Raw genomic sequence first — 23,501 nt, 5'->3', positions numbered from 1 at the left:
CACACAGATGCCCAACCACAGAGAGAATTGAAAAGAAATCGTTGACTCATCTCGTTCCTGATTTCTTGCTGGCAACAAAGGCAGCACTCCACTGACTGAATGTGTGTCGCTAGAATATGTTGTCTTTTCACTTTGGCTTAGGGTGAAAGCAAAGGCGGGAGGACATGTCGGGAGCGCGAGAGCTGTCAAACACCTCCTCTGTCACTGCTAGTGCTTTTAGCACCAACAGTTTCACATACTCAGCACAACCTCCTGTAAAGAAAAGCAGACTTCAAGAGCCAAACAGGGTCTTACACACACACACACACACACAAACAGACAGTTCTAACCTGACCTAAACACTGTTAAAGCTGGGCTAGGCAACATGTTTTAGACAAAAAAACATCTCTCATACCTTTATGCATATTAGAATTGAAGTGGTCTTATAGGGAACCAGAAATCTGGCCTATCTTTTGGGGCCTAGGCTTGTTTAGTGGACTTACCCATGGGAGAATAGAATTGTGTATTTGTGCACAAATGGCAATTGATAAAATACTCTGCATTTCAAAGACTGACTGAATAGAAGAATTTTTCCCCCTCCCCCTCAATAAAACGTAAGATAAGCTTATTAAGGATGTACTGTAGGGTCAGCAGTAGAGCACAGGTGCGCCCTGTTACTTAAACAGTTATGATGGGACTTAATGGGACAGAAATTAAGCCTGACAAGACCCTGACAAGACACAAATAATCTGGTAAAGTATTTAGAAGTCATTTTATAAAAAAAAAAAAAACTTCCTCAAAGATGACAATAAGCCATTCATTCGTGCATATACTTAATTGCATAAGGCATCTTATACAGATGACAAACATGTGGTACATTTTGATCTTACTGACCACATAACCTTCTTATATCCCGGAGCAATGATGTGGAGATGATCCTATGTCTAGACTGGACTAGATGTAAGGGATTTTCCTTCTTGTTATGTATGTGTGATATGCATCACATGTGTGTCCAAGACTGGTGAACTTTGGATGGGCATCATGGACTTTGGCCATAGTTATCAGTTAAGAGTGTGAAGAAGTGCCACCTCTAGCCTGTTGTGTTTGGATGGCCAGATAAAAATTATGGATGAGCATCTTGGGTGAGACTAGAGTGGCTGACCAGTAACCAGATGACTGTTTTGTCCTTGTACAGATTTCCCTCACGACCAACCAGTCTGAGATTGCGATTTTATTTTTTACAAAACAGAATAAAAAGGAACTAAACTAATATTAAACAAATGGTAATTTAATACAAACTGACCAAATTAAGTGTTTCAAGTGTCTCAATCTAAGATCTAATCAAAAGATAAAGAAACTAAAGATAAAAATCACCTTTTGGGTTTTGAAAAAATACATTTTCGCTAAGGATACAAGCATTCTTCGATGGTGGATGGGCTCTCCCTTTGAGATGGGATGAGGAGCTTGGTCATTCAAAAGGGACTCAGAGTAAACCTGTTTCTCCTCCACTTTAAAAGAAGCCAGCTGAAGTGGTTTGGACATCTGATAAGGATGCCTCCTGGATGCATTCTGGGTGAGGTGTTTTGGGCATGTCCTACAAGAAGGAGGCCCCCGGTCAGACCCAGGATTTGCTGGAGAGATTATACTTCTTGGCTGACCTGGCAACAACTGGAAGGCGTGGTCAGGGTGATGGAAGTCGAGCCTTCTCTGCTTAGATTGCTGCCCCCATGACCCAAACCTAGATAAATGGTAGAAAGTGAACTGGTGGATTGATTTTAAAGGCTCAAGGCTCACCATGAGTGATAGGTGGATGCTCAAAACCAGTTATAATATGAAAGGTTTTTGTATGTGTGAGGGAGATGATCTTTTCTTCCGCACAGTGAGCTTTTCTCTTTTGGGTCTTGGGTATTTACGACTAAAGCCTCAGTTATCCTGACATAATATGAATTGCAAAGCTGATCCCAATCAATTTAGCTGATTTTACAATAATCATCACTTGTATATATGTTAGGAATTACGTGATTGAGCATTGTGATGTATGCGACACACACACACACACACCGTTTTTGCTCACGATCATATTTTTATTTATAATAACAATGCGCCGTTACAGCTCGTCCCGGTCCAGCCCGCCTCCCGCTCGCCTCTGCCGTCACTATATAGACACACAGAAGGAAAACACTCATGACACAATCGCCACCACCTGTGGCTCACCTGCCTCCCGGTACCACCCCCCTGAGCTCACCGCTCCACCCCTCCCCTGCAGCTACGCCAGGGACCACATCCGCCACAAGCATCTTCTTGGAACTGAATGTAAGGATCCTATTAGGAAGGATCCCAGATGAAATCTAAATACACTCTGATAGAAGAGGTCTCATACAGTAGCTGAGAGATGACTGTCCATCCCCCACCATGGCCTGCATCACTGCAGTTCTAATCTCAGTTATTCTCTGATGGGATATTAATGTTCCTGAGTAGCTCTTCTACCCATTTATATAAGCAACACCACTAACGTTTGATGCTGTAAAGCAATGAAACATAACCATTTTTACAAAATTAAATTATTTAAGTCTGGAACAGTTAATCTTTGATCATTGCTAGCAATAAAGCAATATCATGGATGTCTGTAACTAATTATTATATTCCATATTCTATAATATTACAATACTACAATACTAACTATACAAAACAATACTTTTAACCAATATGAGTTGAGATTAATTCAAATATGTTGCTCCCCTATAAGTCATGTAGTAGAAACACGAGTATAAAGTTTGGTATAGATTATTCAGTAAAAGTTCACAGGATGTCAATACCTTAAGATACTTTAGTGGGTAAGCCTAGAGAGAGATTAGCAAATTAAGCCGTTCGGAGCAGGCCGTTTTGCGTAACTAATTTTAAATCCCGGTAGCAGTGCAACCATGTAAGCTAGCGCAATAATTTTTTTGCATATGAAACCGGAGGAGTTGTACTTGCGTCTTATGCCATCAGCTTGTCCTAGGTCACGGTTTCCTTCCACATATAGCTTTGCAAAAAATTGCATAAAAAGCGCTTGCAGCAACAAAAACATAATATTCCAGAAACAGGCTTTGCCGATCCGATCAGCTCTTCATAACACTCCCTACGTCCATCAGCGCGAACTATCGCATATCCACAATGACCTGCCCGAAACCGGAAGTGGCGTCACTTTTGCGAAAATGTAGTTTTTTTTACCATCAGGGCCTTGTAAGGCTATACTGGTGTTTTTTAAAGTTATGTTTGACTTTATGACTTTCTGTGTCATTTCTGGGATGCTTAGAAGTCAAATTGCCCTGCTGGAAATAGTTTATTTTGATGCATATGCTTTTTTTTTTTTTTTGCAAATTTGCATTATAATACTTATTTTCATTTTTCCTGCAGTATATAAAAATTGGTGAATTTCAAAAATAAAACTATGAAGACACTCAAAATAAATTTCCTGTGGTGGGAAACTATTTTGTGCAACGTTTTTGTATTTACAGTTTTGAGGGATAAGCCTTTTAAATTTCTCTAACTAGAAATATATGTTAAAAAAACCAAAATGATTTTCAATTTTTTTGTAGTTTATTGCACTTTTTTGCAATTTATGTAATTACTATGCTCTTAATGCATACATATTATTAAAATTTGGCCTATAATGGTTGTATTGGTGTACAGCAACTTGAAATGCTCCCAAAAATCGCACTACAGCATGTAAAAATATAATATAAGCTCTGGCGGACTTGGTTCTATGGTAGGTCTTAAAGGGTTAAATTGAAATTCAAGGAAATGTAAGGACAAGCGTTTGACTCGGCTCACCCACTTAGTCACCTGACATCTGATCGACCCATCCCCAAATGATGACACTGGTTCAGTTTTGTCACCCATAGGCGCGCGCGCGCACACACACACACACACACACACACACACACACACACACACACACACACACACACACACACACACACACACACACAAACACACAAGATGAACTCCCTTGACATTATTGTGTCACTAACCAAACATGGGGCCAGAATGCAGTCCCAGACTTTTCTGGCTCACTATAATCCCTTCCTATTGCACAGATGGTAACTTTATGCATACCTTTATTACATAAATACACACAGCAGCACGCAAACAAGGCAATATGTAAAGAAGCATATAGATTTCTTTTTTCTTCAACTGTGATTTTGACTTCCATGCTACTAGCAGGGTTTTATTCTAACATATATGCAGGCCAGATCTGGGAGGGGTAAGTCAGAATTTTCTCGTCACCCACCATGGGGTGAATCCAGTTTTGTTAACTGGATTAAAAACAGGCCAACTTTACGGATTTAAATCAGCTTTGAGCAGATAGCACAAAAGGTTCTGTATTCGTGGCCTACTTGTAAAACAAAAGTTTGCCTTAGCAATATTTCTTATATTCAGTAAAGGAGAAATAGAATTAGAATTCATATAAAAATTCAGAAATGAACAAATACAAAAGAGAAGCTCAGACTAAATTTTCCTATATTGGCTCCATTTAACCGACCTGGCTAAACTGGAGGTTATAGTGGAGATTTTCATGCCCCTGTGCCCCTGCTTGGACCAATGCCATCTGCTCATCTACTAATATGGCTAGGGCAGACAGACAGCCTTAGCCTGAGTTACACGCTCCCAGATAAACAATACAGATTTAACATTTAGTAAAGTAGCTATGAGAGGTGTAAATAATGTCTCCTACATGGTACTAGAACTTTAGTGCAGTAAAAATATTGATAAAGGACAAAGCATGCATTAATAAATATGTCTATAATCTACCAGTTACTTAATATTATACCTAATATTTTATACACACATACACTTTGTTCCAGTCTATGACTTTAATGTGGTCATAATCATTTCACTTTTTGTTATGATAAATTGCCATGGTAAACTTGGTAGAGTGCAGAGTATTTTTGCCATGTAAAAATAGTCTGGATGGCATTACTGTGGCCTCCAGTAACACTGTGAGGAACCTTGGAGTCATTTTTGACCAGGATATGTCCTTCAATGCACATATTAAACAAATACGTAGGACTGCTTTCTTCCATTGCGCAATATTTGTCCTGTATTGGCTTCCCTTCATTGGATCCATTTTAAATCCAGAATTGAATTCAAAATCCTGCTCCTCACATACAAGGTGTTAAATAATCAGGCCCCATCTTATCTTAATGACTTTGTAGTACCATATCAACCCATTAGAGCTCTTCGCTCTCACACTGCAGGCTTACTTGTTGTTCCTAGAGTATTTAAAAGTAGAATGGGAGGGAGAGCCTTCAGTTTTCAGGCCCCTCTTCTGTGGAACCAGCTTCCAGTTTGGATTCGGGAGACAGACACTATCTCTACTTTTAAAATTAGGCTTAAAACTTTCCTTTTTGCTAAAGCATATAGTTAGGGCTGGATCAGGTGACCCTGAATCCTCCCTTAGTTATGCTGCAATAGGTGTAGGCTGCTGGGGGACTCCCATGATGCATTGAGTTTTTCCTTTTTAGTCACCTTTTTCACTCACTGTGTGTTAATAGACCTCTCTGCATTAAATCATACTTGTTATTAATCTCTGTTTCTCTTCCACAGCATGTCTTCTATCCTGTCTTCCTTCTCTCACCCCAACCAGTCAATAATAAGGTCTGACAGAAAATCCCTCACAAAGGTAGAAAAAAGACCCCTAATTCCTCACGACCCTAATCTTTTCCTCCTGTTTGGTAGCAGAATGCTGATCCAAAAACATTTATGAAAGGCTTAAGAATAACCAAATATTACTTGGACCTCCAACTTAAAACAGAAAATAATGGAACTAATGACATAAATAGAACTATAGAGCTGGTGTTTGCATTCAGTGCACCCTTTCCTCAATTCATTTAGCTATTTTACATATTCCTATTTCTGTCAGAGGTAAATATTCTGTAGATCAGGGGTTGACGAGGACTGAGACAACCCTGAATGCAAGTCTGACACCATCTATTAATAAGTCATTGCATTTGTTATGCTGTTTAACCAGTTTCTTTTTTATATGCACTGCTTTGAGGTAATGCCATAGAGATATTACCTGTTGAAATCAGTGTCATCCGATGCTCTTTTACACTCTTAACACTAACTCACCCAGAGTCTATCATAGGTTTATGTATGCAGATGTTGTCTGCCTAGCTAAGAAGGCATCACAAACAGGCATCACAAAAGCAGTGATTACGAGGCAGTCTTGTAGCATTAGCCTCCATTCTGCTTCTACCTGTTTCCACAGTAGAATCTGAACATTTTACTGTGAAGTGCGCTTTGGACTGAATTTCACCAACTTTACTGTCAAGCTTTTTTGTCTTTAACACTTGTGTGTTCCCATTAGAGATTTGTGTTAATATATTTGACTTTCCTTTGGTTGTATTGTTAATTGATATTATATGACAGTGCATCTCAGGCCGTGTTGCAATTACCTCAAAAATAACGTAACAAATTACCTTCTACAGGGAGTAAATAAGTAATTTAACACAATACTTACAAAAAAGCGAGGATTTTGTGTAATACATTATTAGTAAAAACACTGATGCTGTTTCTAAGTGAGTTATTTCATCCAGTCCTACACATGATTGTAGGTTTACCAACCCACCAGTTCCCACTTTCACTCATGCTGTCACTTATATACTGTATACTAGTATACTATAAACCAGCATTTATTAACCTGGAAAGTAGACCATAGAGTTAGTCGAATGATCTTGGAAAGAAAAGTGTCTGGACTTCTTTAAGAGCTACGGTACCCAATTGTGGATATATAAATGATGATCATAAAACTGACCAAAAATACATATCTGGTCACAGTAAGGGTTTGAACCTCTTCGTTGGGAGTTTTTGCACGTCTGCAGTTTTTTTTTAGCTAACACTTCCTTTGTCATATTGTTGTATTTGTACAAATTCTGTCAACGCAGGCTCTGTAAGTCACTAATAACGTCTAAATGTACAACAATTAAATGCATTAATATTGCCAAATGTACAGAACAATCAGAGGCTGCAACACTGTAGCTATTCTAAGCACTTGGGTACCGCACAGCATTGTCATGTAATATTGAGTACCGTTGCGACCTCTTGTCCTGTCAGGTTCCATCTACCTCTGTCATAAGCACATAGGGAAGCTTATGTAGCTATGAAAGTTCCCTGCTTTAGAGACAAAACAACACAACAACAAAAATAATCAAATTTAAAAAACACACACATGGAGAAACAGTTGAAAATATTTTACACAGATCACACTAAGAGTTCTAAAAGAACTGGAAGATAAGGTTGGACCAACCTGAAGCAGAATAGAGATAAGTTAAAATACAGCTCTAGCCTTCTGCTGTCTTCCTCTTATGGGATTTGTGACACTTACGGATCCCAGAAAATGCACAAGAGTGGCAGGCTTGACGAGATGAGGGGTTAATGATTTAACAGCCAAGTTAACACAGCAAGGCAATACGAAAACTCCAGAATGCAAAAAGGACCAGCCCTTTGTAACTTGCTCAAATATGACCTGTTTTTGACTATACAACCCTGAAGTATCATTATCATAAGTTATATTTTTATCTAAGATGAGAATTCGAGTGTAGTTCGTTTCACTCTGGAAATGCACTGCCCTCCAATTTTCAGAGTTGTGACAGTAAAACAGTGGTTTCTCAATTAAAAACCAGTTACTTCAGTGCCATAGAAAGGCCATCAATGAGCCAATCACTGCTGTGTGTTAGATTTACACTGTCAAGCTGTGCAGCCGGATAAGGGTTATTTAAAGTGGCCAGTGCTTGCTTGTTTTTGACACACCTAAGACATGTTTACCCATCAGTAAAGGGAGGACCATGCTTAACCTTAACACATAATAGCTGCATGGACACTGATGCAACATTATGCAATGAAATGTTATACAGTCCTATGAAAAACAAAGCACACTCTTAAGGCTTCAATAGAAATTAAGTAGGTAAGTAGCAGCCAGGTGCTGCTAATCACTTGATTGTGTGAGCACCTCCATAAAGCAGACGTTTCGTCAATTTGCTGGTCTAGAACTCCAAAGAACAACTAAGAGCTACAAATATAAGCTTCTCTGTAGAAGATTTTAAAGGCAATTCAATTCCAGACTAAAACAAAGTGGACAGTTTAGTGTAATATAAAACTAGTGATGTCTTTGATGTAACACCAAAGTGAGAAAGCCAAATCATAAAAGCTATAACTGAAATTCTCAGGATTAAAAATAGTCCACTGTAGTAGTAATTTGCTAGTTAGGCTGAAAGTCTCTCTGAAAGCCCCCTAAATGAATTTGAAGGAAAGCAGAGCTTACTGCTAATCAAGTCTAAATAAACAAAATGGTGTGACAGTGCCTCAACAGGGAGTCAATTCTGCTAGGAATTCTAACATAAGAAGTCTTCCTGCCATGCCGCTCATTTAATTTGTGTAGAAAGTAAAATTAATTCTTAATTCTATTGAATGAACAAGCTTTTTATAGTGCCCATTAGAGATTTCGCAGCTACTGCCACTTTGATGTAGAGGTTCGTGAGACTAAAATAGTTGTCTGTTAGCATATGTCTGTTAGGCTTTAATTAAATTTGTGGGCAAAACATTTATAGCCTCTACAGCAAAAACAATAACTTGGCCTCTCTTTATACCTGTTTGTGTCTCTAGTTTAAGATCATTAGATTAAGTTGGAATCCCAGAGTCTGTGCTTGAAGCACCCCTGTAAATGGGTTAATGTAACCTAAAATTAATTACTGCGCATTAGGGTTACAAAGTGTCTGTGTCAGAAGTAAGTGGGTATATTCACAAGTCATTCACATTATACGTCACACAAATCCTATGTTATATAAACCATATCAATAACCAGTGGGACTTGATTTCTATTTTCAGCCTGATTAAGATGGATTTTGGTATGACGGTAGATTTTGGGAAGAGCCTTCATCCCACATAAAAAGAGGAATCATCAGTTTTTTCTGGGCTTAACAATACTTAAGGCTCCCAAACTAGGAGATAGTTGAGAACTGCATCAAGTTTCTAGAAACCAAAATTGAGCCACACAGCAAGAAGGTCCTGGATTTGAATACACCATCTGGCGCTTCTTGTGGAGTTTGCATGTTCTCTCTGCTACTTTGCATAGTTTCTCTCTGGGTATTCTGCCTTCCACCCACAGTCCAAAGACATGCAGTTTGTAGAGCTACATTAATTAGTGATTCTAAATTGCCCATAGGTATGAATGTGAGTGTGAATGGTTGTCTTTCTCTCTGTTTTAGACCTACGACAGACTGGCGTCATACCCGTTGTGTATTCTGGATGGATCTCAGAAAATGCTGTATTCAACTAAAAGACACTGTCAACACTTAGTTTTTCCTCTTCTCAGAGTGGATTGTAAAATCCTCTGTGGTGGCCTTTGTTTTTTAATTACTGAGAAATCCAGCACAAACCTATAACTTACAGAACAGTTTGTTGATTTTATCATTATTGTCTCATTATCATTATTCTTTTCTGTTCTAGTCTCTTTTCTGTACACTTTTCTGCAAATTAAAAGAAAAAACAGATTTAGGTATATCCAAGAATCTCTTTCCACACCAATAAGTCATTTGACAGGACTGAAAGGCCTTGCATCTCTCCCTCTTACTCCACTCATCACAGCTGGCCTGAAGTGTCCCGAATCATGGTGGGTCATGGCTCCAGGCCCACTGTGCAGGCTAAACCATTTGAATTTACTTGTTTGTGATTGCATAGAGGTAGCTTCACTGATACATAACGTCTCTATGGAAAATGTTCTGCTTTATTTAAGCCACCTTGAGGATTCTATTATTGGGACAGTTGGTCCTTTGGTGAAATTCCACTTTACGAGATTAATTACTCTAAGTCTGAGGCAACGCCCTCGACCTAATGTATCCTGGACTTCAACCTGCTCTGATCCATTTAGCTAGTCCCTGTCACTTTTTACTTCACCAGGTATACAAATTACCCTCTCCTTCTTTGACCTGCACAAAGCTAATTTCATGCTGCTAAACCACAAGATTAGGAAAGACCTTGTTTACTGGACAGAGTTGGCGAACCTCTTTAAGAGTGAACCTCTTTGAGATGAACATGCCTCTGTGGTTTTGTACCCCTTTGAAATAATTTTAACTGAAAGCAAATATCTTCTTTCTTCATTAATATGCAGATTGTCATTACCATTGATCAACAACCACTGATCAAAGACCATTGATCAATGGCCATGAGTAACATTCACAGATAGTTGGGTAATGACTGCAATCACAGCATTGCAAGATGGAGAAAGATGTACCCTTAGCCCCCCTCCTTGATTTAGAGATGGTCTTTCCCTTTTCACATAAATGACCTCCTCGAATCCCCGCTCAACACTGATGCTGTTTCTAAGTGAAATAGTGTCCACTGGCTTGTAGGTGTGACAAGACTGCTGATTCAATAAATTCAATAAAGTAAAACACACCAGACAGTACTTAAACCTTTTGAACATCACGTTTGGAATCTGTTTCTCTCTCTCTCTCTCTCTCTCTCTGTGTGTGTGTGTGTGTGTGTGTGTGTGTGTGTGTGTGTGTGTGTGTGTGTGTGTGTGTGTGTGTGTGTGTGTGCAACACTTCCACTTTCGAGCTTTCCTGTCTCATAACTAGTTTATTCAAGAAGGTAAAGTGACTCCAGACATCCTGAACTGTGTAAATGATGTATTTCTGTTATCAGTAACACGCGCTGATTTGTAATTTTATTTTATTTTTTTGACATATCATAGAATATTTGAACATTTTTACATTATTATTATTATTATCATTATGCGTGTTTGGTAATTGGTAAGCTACGTGTAACGAAGCCCTGTCGAAAATATTTGGCTCGTTAGTGTACCTTGTGCAAGGGAAAACAGACGTGTGACAGCGCAAACACAGTCTCTTTCCCTCCCTCTGTTCTCATCCTCGGTACCAGTTGTTTTCAACAAGCTTGTGCAGTCACAGCGTTCACAGCTGCTCTCTCCCCGTTTGCGATTTACAAGCGGATTCTTACCTCTTTCTCAGTATTTTAAGAGTGGGGAATTTTGCATTCCCTCGTAAGACCAATCATGCCACACAATTCATAAACTTTTAAAATCGGAGTTGCTGTCTGGATGTACGCCATGCGCCTGCAACCTGCGCGGGCTGGCTGGGACTTTTCTGATCGGATGCTGTGCTGAGAAATGCAGTTGGCGCCATTGTTCCCATGGCTTATTATCCTTTCCAAATTCGCGGACCAGGTGCCTTGTCCTTGTCAGCCTTCCTTACCAGCGCACAGCCTTCTTTTCCCGCCGCGCCGACTTTTCCGGACGCCGCGTCCTTCTCCAAGTCTCTGTCAGAGCAGGCACCCCCTGACGCGGGGCTGCACGCAGGTCTGGGGTGCCAAAATGAGGCCGTTCAGCAACGTTCCTTGAAGAGACTTGAGCCAGAAGAATGGTTGGACGAGGACCCGAAAGTTACGCTGGAATCAAAGAACTTGTGGAGTGAATTTCACAAAATAGGAACTGAAATGGTTATCACAAAATCAGGAAGGCAAGTGCAATGCGCATTTAAGTAGTCTACTGAGAATTTGTGTAGTGTCTTTGTCGTTTCAAATTTGTAAATAGCCTGTAAAAGCGCGCACAAATGCTATGTTCACGCTTTAACGGGGAAAAACAGCGAATAATCTAGTTTTGCTGATGATCGGAAGTTTAAAAAATGCCACAAGGGGGGGGGGGGGGGGGGGGGACCTCCATAGACAAATAGAAGCTCTATGAGAAAAAAGTGATGAAAAACAAAAATAACACTGTTAATTATGACATATACAACAATTTCTTTTTTTCTTCATTAACTATCAGGAGGATGTTTCCCCCTTTCAAAGTGCAAGTAGAAGGGCTGAATGATACAGCCAAGTACATCTTGCTGATGGACATTGTCGCTGTCGACGACTGTCGCTACAAGTTTCACAACTCCCGCTGGATGATGGCTGGAAAAGCTGACCCAGAGATGCCAAAGCGCATGTACATCCACCCGGACAGTCCGTCTAAAGGAGAACAATGGATGAGCAAGCCTGTTGCCTTTCATAAACTCAAACTCACCAATAACATGTCCGATAACCATGGGTTTGTAAGTAACACTCACTGAAAAGTTGCTTTTGTTCCTCATTACGCATGGTTATGCTGGGTGACTGGGTGCACTGCTTTAAAGCTTTTATTATGGTTGTAGTTGTAGTAATTAATTACCCAAATACCAGTAATTCCAACTCTATTTTTCTAATTTGCAGACAATTTTGAATTCCATGCACAAGTACCAACCCAGATTTCATATTGTGAAGGCGAATGACATAATGAAGCTTCCTTATAGCACCTTCCGGACTTATGTTTTCCCAGAGACAGAATTCATCGCTGTCACTGCTTATCAAAATGAAAAGGTAACATCATCCTTTAGCCCCTCATACACAAATGACAAATATCCACATGGATTATACAGTGTGTACTACTGTTGTGCCTGTTTGTCACTGCACAATGAACTTTGGATTGATTAATCTGCAGATCTTTCCTTCTTTTCCATCAAGATTACACAACTAAAAATTGACAACAATCCCTTTGCCAAAGGATTCAGAGATACAGGAAATGGGAGACGTGAAAAGAGGTATACATTTTGAAAACAGAATACATCTTTAGGCCATATGTGCATGGTCTCATGCAATCTCGATTTGTGATCCCCAGAAATAAACAGTTAAACATTTCTTCACTGAATGGAAACCAAAGCAAAGCAGACCAGGACTTTGCTGATTCTGATGATTCCTATGAGCAGCCCAGTACCAGTGAGCCTTTTTATTCCCCACAACTAATAAGCAGCCCTCTGATGCCCACATCAACTTGTCAAGGTGGGTTCATTTAGAGTTCATTATGTTATTAGGCAGCCACTGTTGACCTGTGTTCATGAAGTGATAATCTAACTTAAGATCTACTGCATAGTCACTACACTGAAACAGCTTGCATATATTTTTTTTTTGTTTTTAGTACGTGTTTTCCTTTTAATGACATATTCTCAAGCCAATAATTGCTGTTTGTAGTTTGGGGATCTGCTTTTGTTTTTACTTTAAAAAAATATTTATTTGATGCAAAATTAACAAAGCATTTTAAACTGTGTTTCAAAAGAACATGGGTTAATAATATGATGGCTCATTCAATTTGACTGCAAAGTATTCCATGACACACTGTCTGACAGTGTTTTCTTCATGGTTAAAAATGTTTCAAGTGTTTGTTTTTTTCCTTACAGACGAGACCAACGTTGTCAGTGATTCAGACGTTGATCCACTAGATGACTGCAACGCTGAAGGCAGCTGCTCCAGGAGAGAACACACATTGGGTTTAAGTCTGAGAAGTGAAGAGATACTGTGGAACAAGTGTGATCTCAGAAAGAACAAACAAGATGCAACAAAAGCAAGAACATCAAGCAGCGCTTCACGTGATAGACATTCTATAGGTACGGGTTTAGAAGAGCAAATGAGTGAAATCAAAGATGGGGTCGTGCCTATGATGTTACAGTCATGGAGCGCATCATCCTTCAGTGCTGGTCAGCAACCCACTTTGGATTTCTCAAGTGCACACAGCCAATTCTCTAGTAGGCTTGGGACACCTTTGTCATTTCAATCTGGACAGCTATCAATGAAGCCAGAGGTTTTTTCCAATATGGCTATGGAGAATATGTTTCCCACTTCATCTGGTATAAATGAATTAAGAAATGGAAGCCTGTTTTCTGAAAGCATCACCTCTTCAGCTCCGTTCAAACGTCAACTGTCACAGCAAATGCTAGCATCTCAGGTACGCTTCCCCAGGTTCACTATATTAAGTTATTGAATATATTTTCATCCATTCATTTAATTGTAAGTGCTGTATACAGCAGTAACAGTTACTTAACTTCAGTAGCATCTTTAAAGTCTTTGAGCACTAACAAAGGACTTCACACTGGGCAGCTGCAGAATTTTTACAGTTAAAGAAACTCTCAGCGAGTAAAGCTGAAATACGTTATATGTTTCGTGCCAATATGTTTCATAGCAAGCTCTGTTTGTAATTTGGAGAACATACTTTTAGATCTTACTTCATGTTTCGTCCTACTGTTTGTGCAATCCTACAAGCCTTCATGTTATAATTAAAAAAAAACCAAAGGTTCTTTGTAAACCGATTTTCCACTAAAAAACAGAAAAACCTTTGATCACTATTTGGTGTATTATGTGTGGAAACAAAATATAAAAGCATTAAATGAATATATACAATATGAAAAACAATGAATGTCTAGTTTTTCATTAAACAACTACTGAATAAAGTAAAACAATAGTTGGAATGTATTACTTGAGTAGTTGTACTTCATTATAAGCCTTTGTGAATTCTTTATGAATGGCTTAGAGATCTTTATAGTGTGCAGGTCATTTTCAGTGTAAAGTAAAGCATAGGTGTCAATCCTCTTGTTGTTTAATGGGACTGGATTGATTACCTTTACTGACTTCCTTTCCTAATGCCTTGGATTTCCTCCATAATATGAGTTAAAGACAAAACAAATCGGATGTATTCAGTTGCTGGTTAATAAAGTTTAATTTTACAGAGCTGTTTATATAAAGGAAGATGACATGATCTGTACTACAAATCTTAACAACTCTACTTTTTAATGCAGGGGATTTCACCATCACCCTATGGAGGACTTTTCTCATATCCATACCGCTACATGGCAGCACCAGGTTCAGTCACACCAGCCCTTTCATTCTGCACTGCAGCCTCGTCGCACTCCAGAAGCCAACGTTACAGCAACTCTCGACCATGGGTGCGATTCAGCCCTTATCAGATTCCCACATCGATCACCTCAAGCCAAAATCTGCTAACATCCAGACTGCCTGGTAGATCATATTTACAATCTGAGCGAGAGTCAACTCTGGTGTTTGACAATAACAGCTATCTAGTCATAAGACCTAATAAACCAAATCCTCCATAATAGACTATTCTACAAGTGAAGTCACATATGACAATCATTTAAAATGTTTTGGCAGAAAGTCTATATTTTTGCTTCTCATTAAATCGATCATATTATCATAAATTTAATAAAGACAGACTTGGTGGTCCAATGACAGTCAGTATATTATACTAGACTTGGATATGCATGTTTAATTTAATGATTCAAATAAATATTGTACTAGATTCTACTAAAAGCTACTCAATGGAATTCCAGAACATGTGCTATGCAAAAGTCGGTGCCCGGGGTGAAATTCTTTAGAGGATGATATGATGTAATGTGCTTTAAACATAACTAAAAACACATTTTTACTGCTTTATTCTATGTAAATGTGTAAATAGTTTTTCTCTTGCATTTTTTTTTCACAAGAAAGTGACTAAATGAAGCCTTTTTTCAGAATGTTTTATATTTGTTTCACACTTTCACATTCTGATATACCAAAAATGTGCAGTGAGCTTGGAAAAACTCAGGACTTTTTGTTTATCTTCTTTTAAACCAGCACTTGAGAAATCTCCAGGAGATGTGATGTTGTGTATGGAATTATGCAAGTATATTGTGTGTTGTGTGTGTGTTTTCACAATTTACATAAAGATGTTCTAATCTGTAATATTTGACTGAATTATTTAACGTTAATTTTGCTTATTTTGTTTGTTCTTTTTTTGGGCGGGGTCATCTTTTGGTGAGTTGTTGTGCATTGCAACCCTACATTTCGTAAAAATAAACCAACAACAAACAAAAAAAAACAAACTTTTGGATGTGGCGCTGTCTATCACTGTTTTTAAATGCCAGGATATTTAATATTGATTTAAGAAGGGATTTTTCCCTTATTTTTTTCTCTAATGGTGATCAGTTTTATTTATGTAGTTACTTTATTTTTTAAAAAAAAGCTTTACATTTTATTTCTCTACTTCTGTTTTCTATTTCAGAAAAGGTCAGCCTATGTGGCTGCTCCTTATGACCCATCTTTGTACTGATTTCTAGGCAACTGTGGCTTTGGTTGCCCTTTAGACCTTATAGAACATTTTTGTCATCTTCTATTTTAAGTCACAGTCAAATGCATTAGAAGAAAAGGGGAGCTCTTGAACTTATGATCTTAATTCTAAACAAATTCTTGTGGCAACACATCTTGGCACTTTTGCTCCCCTCATCCAACACCCACACCTTTCCAGGAACAAACACTGGCAAGACAAGAGACAGATTTTAAATTGGACCGTTAGCTGCAGTGCCCTCATTTTACTTCCTGCATATTTTACATCTGTCCGCACACAGCATTACAATAGTCATAAAGCTATGGCATATGTTAGCTCAACCGTGTGAAAAAAAATTTAGCTGGACAGTGACACTATTTGTAAAGTGACAGTGGTTCACATAAAGTTGAACCACTGTCACTTGGTGACAGTAAAGTTGGCGTTTAATGACAGGGACAAATTTGAAGACACTAAATCATACTGGGAGAGTGTAAAAAAGGTCATATCAGTGTAGGACACACCCATTTGCATGTATACAAACAAATGTAGATAGCTGACTGTGTATTCAAACAAGATGATTCACACTGTTTTTACTTTGAGGTTTGCTGGGGCACACTGACAAATGGCAAAATAAATGTTGTCACTAGTTGTCTTGAGACTTAAAAAATGAATACTTAAGTCTTCTTAATACATTTGTGTGTTAGTGAATGTTTAGAGCTTCTTTGTCTTCTGCAAACCCAAGTTATTAAAGCATAGAAAGAAAAAAGAAAGTTTTTTTTAAAATCCTAAATCTCTTTTGTGATTGCGATAGTGTCAATATTTATTCCTGTCACTTGCATGTTTAGTATTACACTAATTAATTCTACTAATACTTAAAATAATAATTTTGGTTGTGTTAAAATAGACCAACAGTGCACTGAAATATCAAGTTTCTGCAGGCATGTGCTAACCTACTCTGAACACTGGGAGGGAAGCATCTATTTCACACTTCACAGTGTGCAGAATATTAGTTAAAAGACTGTTAACTTGCAAATACTTGAGTTTTTCAACATCACTGTGTCAAGAGAAGGCAATGCAGGCTCTATGATTGGATTTTTAAATCAATCCTTATCATCACTATGAGCTAAGATAAAAATGTTAACACAGATGGCTTAAATAGATGAGATCGCCTTGATGCAGTCATTCACTTAACATGGAAACAATTTAAAAGCTTTTGTTAATGTAAATTAAGCTTTTGGCATGTATCTTTATGTTAAAGTCAAGAAATAGAAAGACAAAGTTGCTCCTGCTGAAATCCCATAAATTCAGAACCACTTTGAGTGGTTCTGCACATTAAGGCCTCTGAAGCCACCTAGTGGATCTAAGGTGCAATGATAATATATTTACACCTTTGATGTAAACTGGTAATCGAGGGTATTTCACTAAGGTTAACTGTCATAGTTTATCACAGGTATCCTGTTTTATTTTAACAACTGGGTTAAAGTGGTGTAGGCTCTAACTAAAAGATGTACATTTAATGAACCAAATCATGTTTTGAATGAGCTGGTATTTAATTCAACACTGGTATATTGTAATTTGATTTCATTCTCTTTCAGTCTTTTAGGGCTTAGCTTTAGGACTCTTAGCCTGACGACCTGCATTTACACTTTCATATCATCAGAAACCTCAGCAAGCTGTTACTGTCTACACATGAATAGACAAAGTTTTAAGCGTTTTTACGTGGCTATCCATCTGTCCTACACGCACACGAGTACGGTAAAAAAAAAAAATCAATGTTTAATTCGTCACATTAAGTATGAACATTACTTTGAATAACTGTCTTTGTAAAACAGTTTCACAGAGAGAATATATGAATTCAAGTCTCTTTATTTAAATACGATCAATCCTAATTGCTTCTCGTTTGTGATTAGAAGTGGGATTTCGCCGGAACCAGTTTGAATGCAGACAGGCCAGTTTCTCAGCTTTCAAACGACACAGCTAACGTGAGCCAAACGGGATATGAAATAAGTCTTCCGTTGACTACATCGTCTGCAGTCTATATACTCCACTTGCCTGCACTGAAGTGATGAATAAACATCTTTAATATACTGCACACTGGATGCATTTTTTTCTTAATTTTTGACAGGGGCGATTCTAGGATCAGAGCTTTGGGGGTGCTGAGCACCCAGAGAGCTGCCCAGCCAGGCAAGATAAACCTGTCTCTGTCAGTCCCTGCATCCTTAAATGTTGTCCCGAGTTCTCTCTGACTGTCACTTTGGTGCATTTAAACCCCTGTTCCTCCCTGTCCTCATCGTCTGTTGTCTTAGTCTCCGTTATCAGTCATCATAATTTTACCATCTCTGTGCAAGTCTGCAAATCTCTTTATTAAATCATAAGATTCTTAAATTAATCAAGTCTCTCTGTGCCTGGGTCCTCGTCACAAAACATGACATCACTGTTTTGTACATTTTAACACAATTTAATCCCCACATTTGTGAAAGAAAAGCAAAACACTTTTTTGAAAAGTCTGTAACAAAACCATCAAATCTGATCAAGGTTATTTAAATGCTGCAAAAGAAGAATGGATTGGAATAAAAAAAATACATATCCTAACCTTAATTACTGGGGAAGAATAATGAATGATGCTCATAGTGAGTAAAAAGTAAACTGAGTGCATTTTTTGGACAGAGATTCACTTTTAATGTGTTTGTATAATATAATACAGATACATAAAAACACTCCCAAAACAGAATAAATTATTACAAATAAATTATTACAAAATATAAAAAAAAAGAATATAAAAATGGAGGCAACTTTGCCTGTGGTAGAATGTATACAATGTATGAAAAAATCTTTACTGCAGATACTAATTTTGTGTTGTAAGATTTATGAGTTTCATGCTTTCATAGTGGCACTTAGGAGAGCTTGACATTTTTCTCAGGTGGTACACACTGTAAAAAGTTTGAGAAACACTGATAAGTGTGTGTGTGCTTTTGGAAAACATTTAAAGCTGCAGTACAGAATCTTTGAAACAAGCTTAAAACATTTTTAGAATATAAACAGAGCATCTGCTTCTCTTTACAGCTCCTCACTCCACCAGGGCACTTTCTGATAGTGTGCAAATGTGATGTACGTACTGCGGCAGTCATACAGACAACTGGACGGTCCAAAAGTTGGCCTACCTATTACTGGCTGAGGTTTTAGTAGAGTTGTGGCTGAACCACATAAAAATATATTATTAATTTTAATCTCCCCAATCCATTATAATGTTATGTTGGAATGTTGTTAAAGAGGGTCAAAAATGTTTCAACCCAGTTTGTTTTGCAGATTCTTTATAGCAGCTTTAATATAGGGAGAACACAACTTCCAGATTGTGTGAGTAAAATCAGGTTTTTTCTCTTTGTCAGTTTAACAGTTTGTGTTGTGCCTGTCACTGTTCCCTGTCTGTTTTCTTACCTGGTTCTTCCTGACCTTGTACTTTCTCTTCACGTTCCCTCTTTCCTCTCTCCCTCTTTGGACTGACAATCATACACAAATAGATTGTATTCAATTAGATGAAAAATTACATTAATATGAAAAAAATTCTATTAAGATCGCTAACAAAAAGTCCTCTCTCAGTGTACTTTCAACCAAAAGGCAAATAACCAAACCACATGAACATCTAATAAAAGATATAAACATTGAAACACTGATCCAATATTATTCTTGATTGATGGATAATTTGATTTTACACTTTTACCTGAATGTGGCTCCTTTTTTTGAAAAAACTTCCTTATATCCATTATGAACCTGACTGTCTCTCTGTACACACACACACACACACACACACACACACACAACAGGAGTTATAAGGCTAATGGGCATCCAGTCAGTTAGCTAGTTAGTATCCATTTCAAGCAGGACAGTGGTAACAACAGCAGGCTACGGACAATTTAAAGTTTTAGATTTTAAATAGGCTGTATATATTTCAATGGGAGCAACAGGACGGTCAGATGTCGCTGATTTTACTACAGAGCAGGACGGATTGTAGAGTAGCAAACATTGCCAGAAAACACGTTTTCAACACAGCAGGTTACCTGGTGTAATATTTTTCAGCTAAAAAGAAACATGGTCTGACTCCTACCTAACTATATAAAGAGTAACTGAAGGTTAAATGCAGCTAATATGTCCTGTTTTAAGCCAGACACTAACACCTCCGCTCCGTTGCGTCTCAGCCACCATCCTAGAGCCAGAGCAGGGGAGAGGCGAGCTGGAACAAATCACTTTGGGAGGGGGGATTATCTATACTTTTGTTGTTAAAATGTTACGTCTCACACAAGTACAGTACTGTATGCTTTTTATATTTTTAGTAGTGTGTCACACAAACAGCAAATATTGTCAAAAAAGTAAGAAATCTTTGGGGGTGCTTTGATTCATGTTAGGGGTGCTGAAGCACCCCCAAAAATGGGCTAAAATCGCCCCTGATTTTTGACATTCCCAGTTTGCATACGTAGTCCTCAAACTACCCGTCGTGAAAATAGTGTACAACAGACTTGTTAAATGTAGTCTGATGTTAGCGGGCTCACAGCATGCTTCAGCTGCACGCAGTCTACTCAACAACGACGAAGACCTGCAACCGCGAAACTGTGTGCTCGTCACAGATTCCGCACACCGAAGTTCAGTTCTGCTACATATATGTAGCTGTGTACATTGACAGCACATGCTCAAGCACCACCTCTTCCGGGTGTCTCCCGGCCCTCTACCGCCTTAAACACACCCACACAGATTAACTGCAATTTGATTGGAGCTTTGCGAGCGAAATCAGCATAGATCTAGCTGAACTAGACAGAAAGGATTCAGCGTTAACGTGTCTTTTACTGATATTTGATTACTAAGACCTTATTACATTGACTGGATAGAAGAAAAAACAAAACAAAAGCAAAAAAACATTATTTCTTTTCTTTTTTTTCTGCTTTTGGAATGTTCATATATATTTTTAATCATAAGAATTCAGCAGATATAGTATCGAGCACCTTGGATGGATGTTACAAAAACACTAGCGTTTCGTTTGATTTCAGCTGGTGTAGCAGCTGTGGTTATCTTGACTCCACAGTTTTCTTTCTTTTTTAAAATTATATTATTATATTAAATATATTGTATTTTAGACGTTATGTACAACTTGTAATTAACTGTATAATTACAAGTTGTTCATAACGTCCAACATACAATATATTTTCTGGGTTTTTTTACGTCATTCCCTTATAAACGGAAGAATAGATAGACAGCCTGAACACATAATGCTGAAGTCGTTAATATACCGGCTTGGGTGTGATGTCTTTACTATCTAAACTAGTTCTATAGCGGAAGCTGCAGTCAGAGGTCAATGCCCAGGAATAACCTGCCTGCGCATCATCACATCACCCCACTCTCTGCTGTTTAAGCATCTGATGGTGATGTGTGACCTCATCATGATGTGATGTTTTCATCATCACTCGAAAGAGAGATGTCTGGCAGATACAATTAATTTATCGATCTTTTTAATTCAACTTTTTTTCAGGATTACGTGTCGGTTTATCTCCACCGGTGAGTCGCTAGCATACCTGCAAGGGTTTATCTCTTATTACTTCGCGTCTGCACCCAGGTTTTCACCCACACTGCAGTACAGTACAACGGTAGCCAGTACAGTACAGTCCGTGCTATTGTATTAGTGCCGTTACTGTGGAATTATAATTGTATTAGCGCCTGCCGGTAAGCTAGCGTTATTAGCACCTGCGCCTCAGCTTATCTGGGGTTGCTGGGTAAAGAAGCTAGCCTTCACCGGACAGGTAACCTTAACTAGTCGACTCAGCCTTAGTTCTTGTTCCCCCCCCCCCCTTAATTTTTCTTTTTCTAGAAGGCGGTTCTAAAGTTATCTCATTAAATAATGTTCATTGCGGAAAACAGAAATATGGGTCTATTAACAAGCTAAACACAGCTATCATTTCGTGATGTTCTCCTGGCTCACTTTTACAGCGTGCCTGTTTGCGGTGCTCGGCTTGTTTTTCTGGTCCCGCAAGCGCCTGCCGAGAGGTAAGGTGTGCCTTACCCGAGAGTCTACTCTTTCCAGTTGCTCTGACAGGTGGGTTTTTTTTTTAACAGTTGTGGCAACTGGACAGGTAGGGCGACAGCAACATAGCAGTTAAGTAACGTCTTATCGTTTCCGCACGTGGCTGTTAATTAACGTTTTTTCGAGGCTTCATGGTAAATTAACAAGGGGGAGAAGAAAGGGAATGTCAGTATTACTGTAGCAGATGCTAGGGTTTTGAGGAAAAACAGGAGTTTTAATCAAGCAATTGTCTTAATTGTTTTGCTTTTGTCCACTCTTTTAAATAGCAGATGCAAAGTGTACACAGGACAACTGATGATTACAGTGCAACTCTGGCAAATAGCAAATTTGATTATATGGCTGTCTGCCTAAATAATGCTTCATTGGTTCTGTCTATATGATTACTGGTGACAATATAGCACTCATTACATTCAGGTGTTATTGTTTAATATTTTGTTATTAATATTTTATTCTAAGCAACTGTTTTGGCAGATCATAAAGTGGCATTTTTTTCCAGAGTGTGCACAAAAATGATGCAATATCAATTGCACTATCAAGAAACTTAAGTTCATGTAACCCACTTTTGCAATAATGACAAACAGCCTTGTGTTCCAGCCAAAGCAATCTGTGTCACACTGTACTCTGTGGCTCCTTTATAACTGTTGCAACCACTGCTCTGCTTCTTGTCAGTGTTTGGAGCCTGCTCCTGTCGCCCGACCATGGCACAACAGGACGGTGCTGCCAAGAAGATTCCGGCTGTTGCGGAATTGCACTCTCGCTTCATTGTGGGATCTGTGTCAGAGGAGAACTCAGAGGATGAAAACCAAGGAAAGGTGGACATACAACTGGACGAGAAGGAGACTCGCTCCTTGTCTCCATCTTCCGGGAGTTCGGACAGCACCTATGAAATGGGCTTCGACCACATCGATGGTCCTATGCACAATTTAAGGTTAGCCTGTAAACCTTCTTTGTCTGTCTGGCTTCTAAATGGTAATGCAACAGAAATATACATTTTATTCAAACATTTGTAAATGTCCTTCTAAAAGCTATATATAGCAAATGAGAGATAGGGATAGGGATCCTGCAACTTTCTGTGCTGTCTTTGTGAAACTAGCCAACATCTGTAGTCTAAAATAACACGCAGCATGCTCTGCTCAGATTATGTAGTTTTCCTTGGCTTCATAACCCTTTGAGCAACTTGTGAAAAATGCGGTTTTTCTAGTTGCACTCTACCTAAAGGTTCCTCTGTGCCCTCACTGTGTGAGATTGTCCCGGAGAGCAGTCATCTTGACTGCAGAATGTTTTTGTGGAAAAATGGTCAAATGATTTTTTACAGACAGGAATTCCCAAACTTTTGAAAGGAGCTATTCATGATAGTAGTTTTTAGCCTCTCTGCCAATCCTGTTTTTTTGGTGGGGGTGGGGTTGTTTTTTTTTCCTACTGGGCTCCCTGATCTCCTGTGTTTTGTTATTTAAAGTTTTCGTTTTAAATTTAAGTTAAAAAAAAAACAGTGCGTGTGTGTTTTTATGTGTA

General features: G+C 38.5%; 2 protein-coding genes and 1 long non-coding RNA gene across 12 annotated transcripts in view; 2 read left to right on the top strand and 1 right to left on the bottom strand.

Moving 5' to 3' along the window:
- Positions 1–734: 734 nt before the first annotated feature.
- On the bottom strand, positions 735–7,596 carry LOC145431375 (uncharacterized). Its single transcript, XR_013911679.1, has 2 exons — positions 7,274–7,596; positions 735–2,134 (listed from the first exon to the last, which is right to left on the bottom strand). It is a non-coding gene; the product is annotated as an uncharacterized LOC145431375 (long non-coding RNA).
- Positions 7,597–10,732: 3,136 nt separating this feature from the next.
- LOC113029980 (T-box transcription factor TBX3-like) lies at positions 10,733–15,704 on the top strand. Its single transcript, XM_026180955.2, has 7 exons — positions 10,733–11,501; positions 11,807–12,074; positions 12,232–12,378; positions 12,523–12,599; positions 12,677–12,837; positions 13,233–13,777; positions 14,625–15,704. The coding sequence occupies exons 1-7, from the start codon at positions 11,176–11,178 to the stop codon at positions 14,937–14,939; spliced, it is 1,839 nt and encodes a 612-aa protein (XP_026036740.1). The 5' UTR covers positions 10,733–11,175; the 3' UTR covers positions 14,940–15,704.
- A 5,553-nt stretch (positions 15,705–21,257) lies between these two features.
- Positions 21,258–23,501, top strand: part of acaca (acetyl-CoA carboxylase alpha) — a 33,548-nt gene continuing 31,304 nt past the window's right edge. For 9 of the 10 annotated variants that reach the window (XM_080307012.1, XM_080307010.1, XM_080307008.1 and 6 more), the window contains exons 1-2: positions 21,258–21,466; positions 22,659–22,917. In XM_080307012.1, coding sequence (XP_080163138.1) covers positions 22,688–22,917 — 230 coding nt within the window. In that variant the 5' untranslated portion in view covers positions 21,258–21,466; positions 22,659–22,687. Of the gene's footprint in view, positions 21,467–21,895; positions 22,002–22,658; positions 22,918–23,501 lie in introns of all 10 variants that reach the window. The other variant, XM_080307005.1, reaches the window with a different exon arrangement.

Source organism: Astatotilapia calliptera, chromosome 10, assembly GCF_964374335.1.
Source record: "Astatotilapia calliptera chromosome 10, fAstCal68.1, whole genome shotgun sequence".
Classification (NCBI taxonomy): Eukaryota; Metazoa; Chordata; class Actinopteri; order Cichliformes; family Cichlidae; genus Astatotilapia; species Astatotilapia calliptera.
This window is presented reverse-complemented; position numbering and strand designations above follow the sequence as displayed.